This window comes from Carettochelys insculpta, chromosome 19, assembly GCF_033958435.1.
Source record: "Carettochelys insculpta isolate YL-2023 chromosome 19, ASM3395843v1, whole genome shotgun sequence".
Lineage (NCBI taxonomy): Eukaryota > Metazoa > Chordata > Testudines > Carettochelyidae > Carettochelys > Carettochelys insculpta.
The window spans coordinates 4,109,501-4,124,487 of record NC_134155.1 but is presented as its reverse complement, the minus strand read 5'-3'; the positions used below and the strand labels follow the sequence as shown (position 1 = coordinate 4,124,487).

At 43.2% G+C, this 14,987-nt stretch overlaps 1 protein-coding gene across 1 annotated transcript in view; it reads right to left on the bottom strand.

Annotated features, from left to right (window-relative positions):
• Nucleotides 1–9,579: 9,579 nt before the first annotated feature.
• Nucleotides 9,580–14,987, bottom strand: part of ITGAE (integrin subunit alpha E) — a 54,976-nt gene continuing 49,568 nt past the window's right edge. Inside the window, exons 26-29 of the mRNA XM_075014116.1 lie at nucleotides 14,779–14,880; nucleotides 12,544–12,639; nucleotides 11,054–11,164; nucleotides 9,580–10,163 (exon numbers count right to left, since the gene is read on the bottom strand). Of these exons, the coding sequence (XP_074870217.1) occupies nucleotides 10,107–10,163; nucleotides 11,054–11,164; nucleotides 12,544–12,639; nucleotides 14,779–14,880 (366 nt within the window). The 3' untranslated portion in view covers nucleotides 9,580–10,106. The remainder of the gene's footprint in view (nucleotides 10,164–11,053; nucleotides 11,165–12,543; nucleotides 12,640–14,778; nucleotides 14,881–14,987) is intronic.

The following is a 14,987-nucleotide window of genomic DNA, read 5'->3' as shown; positions in this document are numbered from 1 at the left end:
TGCGGCACTGGGGCGAGCCCGACACCTACTGTGGAGCACCCACGGGGACCACTCAAAGAAGAACTGCTGCTGCTGCTCTCCAGCCACTGAGCCCTGAAGGCAGCACAGAAGTAAGGGTGGCAATACCGCAACTCCTCTAAAATAACCTTGCCATCCCCCTGCAACTCCTTTTGGGTCAGGACCCCTATTTTGAGAAGCAGTGGGCTCTCCAAGGAAACCTGAGTAGGGTTAGAGCACATAAAAGACCAGATTTCATAGTTTGTGGTACGTTTTTCACGACCGTGAATTTGGTAGGGCCCTAATTAGGGTTGCCCGGTGTGTGAGTGTGCACATAAGTACTGACACAGCAATAAAGAGCAATCTTAGCCCTGTTGTCTTTCCTTTTATATCCACTCCCTAAATGGCCCACATGTCTGGCACGGATGTGTGCATATGAGAGAGAGAAAAAGAATCCACTGAATAACTGTGAGGTCATACAAAATGAGGTCCATCAATGGCTATTAGCCAGAATGGTGTCCTTAGCCTCAGTTTGTCAGAAGCTGGGAATGGGTGGCAGGGGAATGATTACTTGATGATTACACATTCTGTTGTTTCCCTCTGGGGCATCTGGCACTGGCCAGTGTTGGAAGACAGGATACTGGGCTAGACAGACATTTGATCTGACCCAGTATGGCTGTTCTTATGAAAATTTAATAACGCCCCAGCATTCCTTTTCCTGAAGGATCAGGGAAATTGTAAGACTTTGGAACCTGTCATAACCACACTCTTGTGGACCAGGTATATACAAACCTCAGAGCTTGTGACTTCTTGCCTGGGGTCTTTATTGTAACTGCAGGGAAAAAGAATACAGCAAAGCTTCCATGGGGAAAACAAGGATCCTACAAAATACATGATTGCGGTTTGGATTGTTACAAGATCTTGGCAGTTCTGGCTAATCCCTTTAGTGCCATCCAACCACAGTGAATGGATTTGGCATCCGCTTCAGCAGCAACAACTCTGGGGATATAAATTATCAAATGTGGCTGGTCAGGTTTACAAGTCAAGGAGCCTTATAATGCTTTTAATAGAGAAAAACTGCTTCAAAGGGCATTTGGCTGGGCTCTGTTAGAGCCAACTCCCTCCTCGCTGACAGCTGGAGAGAACAGAAAAAGTGACTGGAGCTAATCAGTGGAGTCACATCAGGGGACACTGGAAAGGACAAGACCAGAAGGGGATATAATAATGAATGGGGTGGAGAAAGATGACTCCCCTTTACCCTATCACATAACACAGGTTTATTAGGACACAAGCTGAATATAAAAAGCAGCAAGGTCAAAGCCAATACAAGGCACTACTTTTTAAAAAGTTACACAGAATTAAACTGTGGAAGTCACTGAGGCTACACACTACTGTAGAAAGTTGACTTAAGCTAATGCAACTGCAACTACATAAATTCCATAGCTGGAGTCAAAGAACCTTATGTCACGTTACTGCAGGAACTACACTCCCATCAACTTCCCTTCCTCTTCTCCTCTGGGGTAAAGTAGAGGGGTGAGGTCCAGAGCAATCTGCAGTCAATTTGGTGGGCTTTAACTAAACCCGCTAAATTGACCACTAGTGATGTGATTGCAGAGCATGGATCTGAATGGTAGCGCAGACATAGGCTGATGCACAATGTCATTAAGGCTAATGGACAAAACATATTTTAAGAAATACAACACATTTAAAACCACTCCTGATCCACAAACTGGTCAGCCAACATTTTAATGGAGTGGGCCATTCTGTTACTGACTTAAGAGTTTGCGTCTTACTGAAGAAGAATTTTCACACTACTTTGGAAACAAAGGCTGCTGAAGTTTCTTTTACATTCAAATTCGACACATTAACACGTGGTTTGAACCAGGATGTGAATTTTCTGGGTCATTATAGGGGCTCTTTTGCATACTTGGCTTAATCTAATTCTTGACTCTCCCCACCGCCCTGCTACTCTCTGATTTGTTCACCTTGATCATTTTTTTTTCCGATTTGTCAACCTTGATTACTAATTTTGGTTCTCTGTGTCTTAAATATTGAGTCTGTTCTGGTCTGGCTATGGTCTGAAGAAGTGGGTCTGTCCCACGAAAACTCACCTAATAAATTATTTTGTTAGTCTTTAAAGTGCTACTTTACTGCTTTTTTGTTTTGATAGTATATAGACTAGCACGGCTTTCTCTCTGTTACTAAAAAGACTTGCTGCTGTAATTACTCACAAACATCAAAAATCCTCATGTGTCGACGTATAATCTGGTCATCATCAACCACGTCTCCGACTCAGGCATTTCCTCCACAGGATAATATGCACTGGTAAGTGTTGTTGAGCTGCTGCCCTTTGTTAAACAGGATTTTCCCTGGGAAACCGATTCAACTCAGAACTCTTCCTCTGGAGCTTTCCTGTTGTGCAGAGCAACAGACCTGGCATTCAAAGGAGCTTAAGGGCTTTACGTACCAGACAAAGGAGAGGACTTTTACCCATAAGTCTCCTTAATGAACACTGGGTGCTAATACATCTACAAACTATTAGGAAAACAACTAGCACATTTCTGCATACATTGGAGTTCTGCTCCTTCATATGCAGTTGTTACCAGTGGCAAGCTGGGGTACAGAAAGCCTTCCTACAGCAAGAATTAGTTGGTCTACATAGGAAAATTATTCCAGGATAAGTTAGGGTGTGAATTTAAAGCACTATAGTTATTTTGAAATAATCCTCTTATGTGAATATTTGGGGCTTGTCTACACTGGGTGATATATTTTCTTGCAGAAAACCCCTTTTTTCTGAGAAAAAACCCTGAGTCCACACCACAAAGCTTCTTCTTCAGGAATAACAGGGCATTTAACTAAAAATAGTAACTCCACCAGAACAAACGACTTTTGCCAGCCTCCCAACTTTCAGTTTGAAATTTCAATTTTGAAATTGAACTAGTGTGTGCTAAGCAGAGGAAATTACAACTTAATTGGCCTCCAGGGAGGCATCCCATCATTGCCCTTATTTCGAAACTAGGCTCTCTAGTGTGAATGCTCAATTTTGAAATGCTCTTGCAGTGCAAACCCGCTTTTCAGAAATAACTTATTTCGCTGCTAGGAAGGATTATGAGAAGATACTGTTCCTTGTGCTGTGTTCTGCTACCTAGATTTGAATTCCAGCACTTCATCTGTATTCCATGCCATGCAGCAATATTGGGATCAGTCGGAGCAAGTCAGAAGAGCTGTCACTGTGATATGCAGTGTGGTGCTCACCAGTGCACCCTCCATTTTTTTCCCATGGGTGGAATACATTTTGTTATGTGCACCAAGGCATGTGTGGATGTGCACCGTCAGTAGAAACACATGCTGCCTACTGTGGGAGCTCTGCTAATCAGCTGAGCAGCACCTAAATCTCTCTTGTGGGTGGCCACCCAAGTGCTCAGCTTATGGGGAACATGGGAGCCTGCAGACCTTGAATAATCAAGTATACCTCATTTCAACATCAAATCCCACAGGTTGTGTCAGCAGAGGCACACAAGAGTGTCTTCTTACCACAGGATTATCAACATTCAAGGTGAGACATGTAACAGTTGTCTCCAGGGCTTAGCGAGAGATGTGTGAAGGCATTGTTTCAGAAGAAACCTCAAAGCAAGGTGAAGCAATGGGAATGTTTTGTAAGTCTGGTTTGGTATGTGTGGTGTAAGTTCAGTGTCTGAGCGTAGGTCACTTGCAGTTAGCACTTGATTGCTAGCCCTGACTTAACCCCAAGATTTGCCTTCACAAAGAGATGCAACTGTGTTGTAGTGTTCCTGACGAACACTGTTGTATCTGTAGGGGAGGTAGAGGGCTAGTATGTGTGTTACTGGTGTGTTGCTCAAAGAGGCAGAGTTAAGGTTGTGTTTCAAGAGTGGCATGCATCTTGAATATGAATTTCCCTGTTTTCAGAGGTTTGAATGTAGGTGATTCAACGTTCAGGATCAAATTCTACCCAGCCTCCCTTGCTCCACATCAGCTTCCCTACATGTGTAAGTTTTCGAGCACTTTGTTTGTCATCATCATCATGGGGAAACAGGACTTTATTTGAGAAACCGCTTGACAAAATGACCCCCAACTTGCATCACTGACACATTTGCTTTCATAACATGTCATTCTACAAATAACCTTCTTTCATTGGATGAGCAGCCAAGAGACATACATCAGGTGTTTTTTACTCCAGACTTACCCAGTAGGATTGTATGGCAGATATCCTCCTTAGCAGCTTTGGCACTGCACAGCTGCAGAGTCTTTCATGTGAAATGAGTAGCATCTGGGTGTAATACGGTGCTGAGAGATCGGTAGTTGGAGAAGAGCTGGAAACAAGGAGGGCTTGTTGAAAGAATTGGTGGCTTCTTTCACCCCCTTCACAATCAAATATCCTTGATGCTTGTCAGAATTGAATTTCCAAACACTGTGAGGTTGTCCAGCTGCTGAGAAGAAAGCAGAGAAGAGACTCCCAGCCCCAAAACAAGTCAAACTGATTGTCTGCTAAAACCAATTAAGGAAGCTCAAAACAAGGTAGTCCGTTATGATTCCCCCCACAAGTATGGCTAGTACCTCTCCTAAATTAGTGGTTCCCAACCTTTTCACTAGTGTGGACCCCCAGGCACCTCCCCAAACCATTTACAGACCGTCCAATCACCCCCTAAAATGTTCATGGACCCCCATCAAAGCCAATTCTAACTGCTACATACACTTAATTAAATTAAAAAGGAAACCACAACATAGATTTTTGGACAGCAATTAATAACATTATTGGAAGATTTTAATTTAAAGTAATAATTGATTTCAATTTTGCAATTAATTTAAAACGTATTTTCTATTATCATTTTTATTTATCTTTTTTTTTCCATGGTCCCTCCTGGCAACATGCTCACTGACCCCAAGGGGTCCGCAGACCCCAGGTTGGGAACCACTCTCCTAGACTCTTCATGCCACAGGTTGTCACAGCACAATTCTTTCTGCTGTGCACAAGCCTAGCACATCCACAAGCTTGGGCCAATGGAAGCCAGCAGTAAATCCATGCACAAACAGAACTCTTTTTCAGGACTTTATTATGAGAAAGCCACAGTTAAACAGATTTTGAAAGCCAGGTGTTTTTCTACCAACAGGGAAATAAGATTACTCAGTCTAAACAAAATGCAGGTTTTTCAAGCTCAGCTACGGAGCCATTTTTGCTAAAGAAAGAAATTTAGCTGCCTCCCTCACTTAAAAAAGTTTTCTCCTGGCCAAATCCTCAGAAACGTTCATTAACTCAATGCTTTGCACTTGCTCCGGTGTTAGGAGCAGGCTTGACTAACCATTGACCCCACTCTGTTAGGGCTGTTATGAACCGCCCATGGCGATGGTTGCAGAAATGCAGTTAGGTGAAATGGCTAAGTTAATAAAGCTTGAGACCTGCGAACAAGTAGGCTCTTGCACTATAGGTTCTTACGTCATCTCCTCTCTTAACAATCAGGTCCCTGCTCAAGGTCAAACCTCATAGATAAGCCAGTAAGAATCAACATTCACTACAACACACACTGCTCCCTGGGCCTGATTCTAGCCTCCCACAAGCATAATTCTAACATAGATAACCTAGATTTACTCAGGTGTAGGTGACATCATGTTCAGACCCTGACTTTGGTCTTCTCTTGTTCCAGTTTGTTTCATTTTTGCCACTAGTGACCAAACATTCAAGATACGGTGCACCCTCAGCATCCATCCCCAGGGAGTTTGTCCAGAAGAACTTACATAGTTTGGTGTCAATGCAATATGTTGCAGATCCGGATTTAGGACTAACTTTATGTGTCCAGGCTGTTCAAGTCTTTGAAGGTAAGTATAAAAGTGCCTCCTGTGGGTTGACAAACCATTGTAGGAAAGCGAAGGGAGAGGAGCAGATTAGGTCCAAACCACAAGGAAGCAGCAAAAGATAGAACTCTCTCCCATCCACCACAATATCTTTCATGAAGAGCTATTGCAATATTTCAGGTATTTTTCAATCATGCATACATCTAATTTATATGTAATTAGTAACAATAGTAAGACATTATTTCCTCCATAAAATTACAAGGTTAATGACTCTGTGAGTTCTCCCTGGTGGATTAAGCCATTTCCCTCTCTGGTTACCATCTGTGTTAAAGTGCATATGGCCAGCTGAGTCACATATAACAACACTCTCCTGGAGATGCTATTGTTTAATGAATGTGATTCCTACCTGTGAATCAGAATGAATAACACTTGGCTGGTCAATTTTCACTGGAAATATGGATTCAGCAACAATAAGTCCTGTGGCACCTTATGGACTAACAGATATTTTGGAGCACAACCTTTCGTGGGCAAAGACCTGCTTCATCAGACACATCTTGCATCTGACGAAGCGGGTCTTTGCCCACAAAAGCTTGTGCTCCAAAATACCTGTTAGTGTATAAGGTGCCACAGGACTTATTGTTTTTGAAGATACAGACTAGCATGGCTACCTCTCTGATACTTGTAAATAATATTGCTTTTATTGTTAATAATTTATACAGAGCCATAGAATAAATTGCACTATAAAGCTGTGGACTAACAGATAACAGATGCCTGCCTCAAAGGTGATACAATCTTATGACCTGATCCTATGAGCTGATGAGTGTCCTCAACCAGTGTTCCCTGTATGCAGAGTGCTTGGACGGTCACCCAGGAGATTCAGGTGCTGCCCAACTGATTAGCAGAGCATCCCACAGCTGGTAGCACATATTTCTACTAGTGGTGCACATCTGCACATGCCTTGGTGCACATGACAACATGTATTCCTCCTGTGGATGGAATAAATTCGAGAGAACTCTGCTTTCAACTCCCTCTGACATCAACCTGAAATCAGATGGCTGAGAATTAGTCTCTTCTGTTTCACAGACACTGTTCAAAGCCATCAATTCACAGCCCTTCCCAGGAGTTTTATTACAGATGACTCAACAAGACCACATACATGCCTTGTACAGTATGATGGTTTGGGATTTGTCTGCAATAAATCTATAACAACTATGTGCACAATGCATGTGAGTACTGCAAAGTTGTACACTATATTTGTAGATTGTGATGATTCACTCTCGGGTTTGTCAATAAATGTCCCTGAAAAAAAGGGGCAAACATCTAAACAACAGTGCTGTGATGCACTGCCTAGGTCCCCCTGTGGGCTTGTGTAATAGGCTTTTCTGGCAACATCTCAGTCCTGTGAGGAAAGCGGGAGAGAAGACAAGATCCGGGTTTGAAGATACAAAGGCTCCAAAGATTCAGTTGACTAAGAGGGAAAAGTGCTTCCAGTACAGGACAGGTTGTAGATGTCTAGGCAGACAGACCTACTATGATCACTGTGAGGAAGATGGAATTCCTCTTGCTACAATAGACGTGTGTGAAAGCCTTTTGTTGTTCCTGAGAAATCTTTTTGGAGGTGTCCACAGACTGTTTTGGAACAATGGTTGGGTCCTCCCCTGGAACCCCATGCAGTTGCTCATAGAAGCAGCATATTGTTGATTTCCCAGAACTTCCATTTGCTTTGCCTTCTGGTATGCCTGACCAATCCTTTATTTTCATGTGACACTGCTTGGAATCCCTGGTGTATCCTTTTTTCCACAATGCCTTGTGAGATCTTGGTGTAGATATCTGCATTTCATTTGCGGCTGTGTAGTTTTGCCAGCACAGCTTCATCCCCACCCACAGCAATGAGGTCCTGGATCTCCTGCACCCTCCATGCTAGAGCTCTTCTGCAACCCTGGGAATTCATAGCCAGGTGTTCTGCTGAGGTGTGCTTCCTGCTCTGCTTGCCACGCTGGCCAAACAGGAAATAAAATTCAAACTTTCCCGGTCTGTTTCCTGAACACCTGGAGAGCAGCAGAGCTGAAAGTGGTAGCCAGGAGGGTCACATGACACCTCCAGAAGGCCAAGAACATTGAATTTCACATTGCTCCCTCTGCACTACCCTAAGATCAACTGTGCAAGGCTGAATTTGGCATACTCCCCATGAAAAGCAGAAGTAGGAAAGTCAACTTTAGCAGCCCTTAAAGAGGATGGAACAGACCCTTGTTTTGGAACAGACTGCTTAGAAAATCGACCTAAGTCACCTATATTTGACTGAATCTCCTAGTGTAGACCCAACCTAACTTGGAGAAAACAGATATGCTGTCTCTTCAGCAATCATTATTACTGCTGTTTTATGAATTGCCCATTAGGATGTGCTTTTGCAGAGTATATTGTTGTCTTTGCAGGTCTGGGTAGACTAAGGAGACAAATATTGCTCTTGAACTCAGGTTCCTGTCATGCTGCACTGCCATCAAATCACAGTCTGGCTTCGGTTGTAACTTTTAAAAGACACGCTCACTTCTGCCATCCTACCAATTGCTACACCTGGATGTTAAAGACTACTACACCAAGACATTAAAAAAATAAATCCAAAAAGGCACAGGTCACACAGAAGCCATTAGTTACCCATGAGACAGTGTGTATTGGACATGTAAGTTAATTCTATGTATAACAAGTGGAATACACACTCAAGTTTCAGTTGTTTTAGATTAAGTAAATGTGACAGAAATACAACAGGGACAGCTACAGCCAAAAGTGGAAATATTTTAAGATATTTTTGTTTCTCAAAAATGTTTGAGGTCAGTGACAATTTTTAGAGCTCAGAAGAGACAAAGACTGAAGATATTGGCTAAAACCAACCACAGGACATGCAGTTCTTATGCAAACTTCCCTTGCAAGCTACTCTGCAAATGCAATTACCTCTGACCCAGAAAGCCCCTGCTATTCCAGATGTGGGACTCCATATTGCCATCCAATAAATCACAATGCTGACCAGCAACAACCCTGCTCTTGTTCTGTTCAACTCCAGATCTGGCAGTGCTTCAAGGACTGGAACACATCTACTATTTCAGTTCTAGTCCTCTTCTGAGCAAGCATCACCAATCATGCCATCTTTTTGCAGTGCTTTTTCATGTGGAAATGATCCACCAAGACCTAGCATACTCATTTTGACTTGTGACCTAATCAGAATTAGAAAACAATTAATCTTCTATTCTCAAGGGAGTCTGAAGATCCCAATGGATAATAAAAAAATATCTTGAGCTACTCGGTGATAGAAGAGAGAAGAGTCTTTCTCCTGTAACCATTCTGCCTATTTACATGGTCACCTCTTAACACATTTATGGTTCCAGTCAGCAAGAATCCTCACATCCCACTAACTGAATAATGTCTGAGTGAGCTTGTCTACACTTGCCCCCAACTTTGAAGGGGGCATGGTAATCAGTGAGACGGGAGATTACTAATGAAGTGCTGCGGTGAATATGCAGCACTTCATTGGGTTAATTCTTCCCTGCAGCAACTTTGAAATGTCAAACTTCGAAGTGCCGGCATGTGTGTAGCCGCAGGCACTTCGAAGTACCCGCACTATTTCGAAGTGCCTTTACTCCTACACACATGCCAGCACTTCGAAGTTTGATGCTTCAAAGTTGCGGCAGGGAAGAATTAGCCCAATGAAGTGCTGCATATTCACTGCGGCACTTCATTAGTAATCTCCCATGGCCCTGATTACCATGCCCTCTTCGAAGTTGGGCTCAAGTGTAGACAAGCCCAGTGTGTGTTAAATCAAATAAGTATAAGCATGAAAGCATCTGAGGTATTTTACCTTCCAACTTCACTCACAATGACCAGAGTGGAGCCCCCATTAAATCATTTCTGTTTTCCAACTGGTTTGAGGTTGCATGCTATTAAAGTCCATTTAAAAGCAACTCAGCACCAAGACAGCAAAGAATGTGACAATGTATAAATTACACATGATCCAAACTAATTTTTCTCCAGCATATGTACATTTAGGCAAACTTTGAAAGGAGGAGTCTGTAGTTCATTCATCTAGGGAAGTCCATTTTCATTAAGTAATTAGCAAATCCATGCTAGCTGCACAAGCAGATGGCTGGGTCATGCAAGAGTGCAAGGTTCCTAAATTAAACCAGTGTCAAACCATGGCAATTTCAAAATTCGGGGCCCTTGAGATGCAACCCAGCTCACACACAATAGCTTTATTTCTGGCTGGAGCTCTCAGAGAAAGAGTAAACAGAATCTTGTTCTATTTTGCATGCTCCTCAGGAATCACGTTGTTCCGCCATCAGATTTTTATAGCTTCTTTTGAAAAAGCCACACTAAAAGACATAAAGAAGAGCATTAAAAACATGTATTGGGTCTCTCTGTGTTTGTGGCATAGACATTATAGCAATGAGCTAAATTCTGAGTTCCTGTTACTCACCTGAAGTCTCAGTAAGTTAGTGCAAGTTTAAAAATTGAGCAAAAGCTGAGTGACAAACTCAGAATTTAGCCCACAGAATCACAGGGCTGGAAGGGACCTCAGGAGGTCATCTAGTCCAGCCCCCTGCTTCAAGCAGGATCAACCCCCACTAAGTCATCCCAGGCAGGACCTTGTCCAGCCGGGACTTAAAAACCTCAAGGGATGGAGAATCCACCACCTGTCTAGGCAACATATTCCAATGCTTCACCACCCGCCTGGTGAAGTAGTTTTTCCTAAAAATAATTTCCCACAAATAATTTCTTGCTCTATAGCATCTTACATTACTCCTCACAACGATTCCCGTCCACCACAACACACACGCTGCTAAAATAAAGCCACTTCTGGAGTACAACATAGTAGCTGTTTAACAGCAAGAGATCAGATGAAAATTAATACTGTTTCCAGTTGAACTGTAGAGGAAATGTTAAGAGGCTGCATACATTTACCCTGAGATGGAATCTGGCCAAGACAGTAAGGCCTTGTAAAAAATCTAGGCATCCTGTAGGATTCCTTTTTTAAAAGACATTCTTTCACAACTCAGGAAAACGTTAAAATGTATCACTCTACCTGCTGAAAAAAACTGTTAGAGAGAACCCCAAGAGTCTTGCATTTTCCCCCTCCCTCAGTAAAACATCAGACCATACTTGAGTGTGAACTCCAACGGAGGGCAGTTTGGCTGATGGATTACTGGGATTTTAATCAGCAAAAACTATATGTACTTGTAATCATGTCAACAAATATATTTACCTTATAAAGGATGAAAATAATGAAAGCCAACAGCAAAAATCCACCAACAGAGCTTCCGATGATAACAGGCAAGGTATTGATTACTTGCTCTTTCAACAAGACAACTGTGATCTAGAATAGAATCAAGGTGGGTTTAGCAAATGCTTTGTCTTAACTAAGAGTGAGATCACAGATTTTAATGCCAAAAGGAACATTTCACATTTGTCCATTTTAAACTCATTATATTTGCTTGTGCTCTGCTTGCCAAGGGGTTTAGATGGTGTACTTTAAAACATGCTAACTAACACATACTGAAATCCTAATGAAGGTCCTAATGAAGGCAATTGTAGGTTTAATATATTAACTGAAATCTAGTGAAGAGCCTAGTTAACACGTTAAAAATACACCTTTTTTCCAAATACAGATGTGGCCATATTTTGTGGAAGAAGGCTTAAATACCACCCCCATATTCTTCTTGTGATGCTGGCAAGAAAGGCAATTCTATTGAGCTAACCTCATTAGTAAAGGTTTCCATCAACGGGAGAAAAAGGCTCAAGTATTTATTAACTCAAAAGAAACATTGAGAAACAGAGAGAATACATTTGAGTGACTCAGGTTACTTTATCTATTGCAATGATGCTCCAGCATCATCCCCTCTGCCCCTTGTGTTTCTTCACATTAGGTGTCAGAACATGAGCAAAGTTATATTTTTGATAATCACTGTAGTGCCACCTGGTGCATCTCTCCATGCACGACACCAGATGTCATCACAAATACAGACTGCTACATAAACCTCTGTTGCTTGTCTCAATGCACTACAGTTATTCACTGCTCAACTGAGTTTCTCTCACTATTTTAACAGCCTCTGTGGAAACACTGGAAGCAAATTCTCTTCTCACATACACTGATACAACGCTGCTTATTTACTTGGGGTTTCTCCTGATCTACACTGATGTACATAAAGGACAAATGGGCCTGTTAAATGTAACTGTAGGAAGTGACCAATTTCCCACCTGACTTCTATTAAAATGTTGGGATTTAGATTCAGTTAGATGATTGAAGAGGGAACATGAATGCTGCTCATCTAAGACGAAACACCTGCTTATCTCAACTGACAGCATTCCCCACTTCACCCCAAATCAAGCTTCCAGGAGATGACTCAGTGTCTATGAGCATTGAAACATCTTTAAAATTGATTTATATATTTGCCTTTCCAACTAGAAACTGTCTTCTGGACTTAAGATAGTTCTCTGTATGACTGGGAATACAGTGAGCATATTCTAATCCCAACCAGGTAGATAACCTCTGTGCACAACAATGCATTCTCTTTTGTTCTCTCTGTGATCCAAATCCTGGTTCAACTCAACTCATCAGCCAAATGAGGGAATCCAGGCTCTGCTAAACCACTCCATTTAAGAGTTCAACAAAAACATTTGCATTTCAACCCTCAGTTGCCTCCTTCACTCCCATCCTGAGAAAGGGCCCCAGCTGCCCACATGGTGCTTGTATACCTCAGCTTTGTGATTCTCTTCCTTGAGGTCAACATACAGATGTCTGTTGAAGGTGATTTCCCCAATGACCAGAAGGTCAGTTCTTTCTTTTAAGAACTACAAAGGAGGGAGGAAAAAGATAAAACAATTTATATTGAGAGTTTTCAATTCTTCAGAGAAAAGCTAGCCTAGTCATAGTCTAGCAAAGAGGTGCCCACCCTCCTCCACAAACACACTGGTTTTCCAGACTCAGAGCTCAGCTGCATCAGCCAGTGCTCACTGGAAGCTGAACAACTGAGTGTGTTCGAACCCCTACTCGAGCTCAAACTGACCAAACTCCAGATAGGATTGCATCCACAATGCCCAGATGTTGCACTTCCAGTTATGGAGCCTGTTTGTCAGTTTAAGAAACGCACAAAAGAAGTATTGCTGCCCCCTACATATCCTACCTCTTACCTCCAAGTCTGTTAAGATTTGCTGGATGTTTTTCTACCCAGTGAGTTAGAAATGGGGTAACTGCAGTTCACTCACACAAATAAGACTCTAATGTGCTGGGGCTGTATTACCCAGCGTCCCCCTGCTCTGTTTGGACATATGGCAGTGTGGAAACCATTTTGTACAAGAAGCCATTTCACATCCCTTACTTCTGCATGCACACAAGAGCCTGTGCTTTCCTTGACCTGTTTGGGAATGGCAGGGAGGATGAGCTCTGTGGAATGCGTTAATGGACTGTTTGGAGTTAAGGCTCCAGCTCCCCGGTACCTGTTTCTCTTTGCTGATAATGGCTTCTCTTTGAGAAGTGATTTACGATTCTCTAACTAATTGCCTCTGACACTGGGCTTTGTTTGTGTAAGGGTATAAAATTCTACAGTTAGCTGCATCAAGCAGCCACGCTGGACCTGGTTTTACTAGTGTCCAGTATGGCTCATCTGTTGCCTTACTGAATTCAATAAAGCTGAACGTTAGCTGCCTAAACACAGAGAAGTCTTGTGCTTCAACAGCAGTATCAATTTTAAGAAGGCACTTGGAAAATCAGTGGTTGCAGCACTGGAAGTACCATCCTCTGCAGCATGGTTTCCCAAACTGGGGGGCATGCTCCCCTGGGGGTGTGTGAAGAAATTCTGGGGGGAGGGCATGAGATGACCCAGCCCCCCCCCATCATTCCCCCACCCCAAGAAAGAGCTGGCCTTTGCTTCCAGCTCTCAGCCTCTGCCATTATATGTGGGCAACCCAGCACAGCCATTACAGAAAGCAGGCAGCCAGCGAAGACCCATCTAGCTGCCTCCTGCAAAAGTGAGTGTGGGCTGGGGGGAGGGGAAGTAGGAGTAGGATGGGGTTAGACAGGGGGCTGGGGGTGCCTGGCTCAGGAGATGAGGTTAGAGCAGGGGGCTAGTGGCTTTGGGGGAGTGGAGGGACTTGGGCAGGAGGTTTGTGGGGCTCAGGTGGGCAGTTTGCAGGGCTCACAGGGCTTGGGGGGCTGGCTGGTGAGTGGGTAGCTGGTCCCAGCAGCTGGCAGGCGGGCAGATGCCTGACCCTGACAGCATGGGTCTCAGGTGGCTCGAGCTGGTGGGCGGGTGGCTGGCCCTGGCAGCTGACTGGCTCCAGCAGTGTGGGGCTTATGTGAGTGGCTCGGGTGGCTGGCCCTGGCAATGCAGGACTCAGGCAGCTGGCAGGCAGCTGACCCTGGCGGCTAGCGGGCAGCTGGCCCCAGCAGCGCGAGGCTCAGGTGGCTTGGGCAGCCAACTCTGGCAGCACAGGGCTCAGGTGGGTAGACCGTACCAGGCACCCACAAGGAGCCAAGAAAATCTATTTGTGCTTATTTTTAATTTTAAATAACGTTTCTATATCAAGTCTTTGTGTTCATTTTAAATTACAAATTTAATTTTTTTGTTAAAAGTGGGGTTGGATGATGGTAAAGAAGAGGTTTGGGGGCATGAAGTTTTCTCAAAAATCAAAAGGGAGGAGTGATGCTGAAAAGCTTGGGAACCACTGGAGGAACCAGTGATCTGGAGGACTAGACTGTGTGGATAACTAGAGGAGATGGTGACATCTCTGGTAGAAGCAGAGTCTCTCCTGAGAGCTCAAAGCACCATGATTAAAACTTCACCCTTGCTCTGATGTCAGAAGATAACTTGGTACCTAACTGTCATTCAGCATAAACATTTACAGGAGTCTCAGTAGAGTTTATATCCCCCAAATGTGTGTTATCAGATTTTTAGCAAGTAAGAAACAGAGAAGCATAGCCTTTATGCATACCTCCTGAGAATCAGGTAAAGGCAACTCAGCTATCACACTAATAGTCTCTCGGTCTGACCTGATTACACAGTACACACATTGGTAGTGCACTTCTTCACTTGTCTGCAATAGAACAGAGTATCAACACTGAAAATATTTCTCAAAGCAAAATGTATGAGGCAGAATCAAACTACTTCACTATATGCAATTTACATAGAAATAGGATGAAA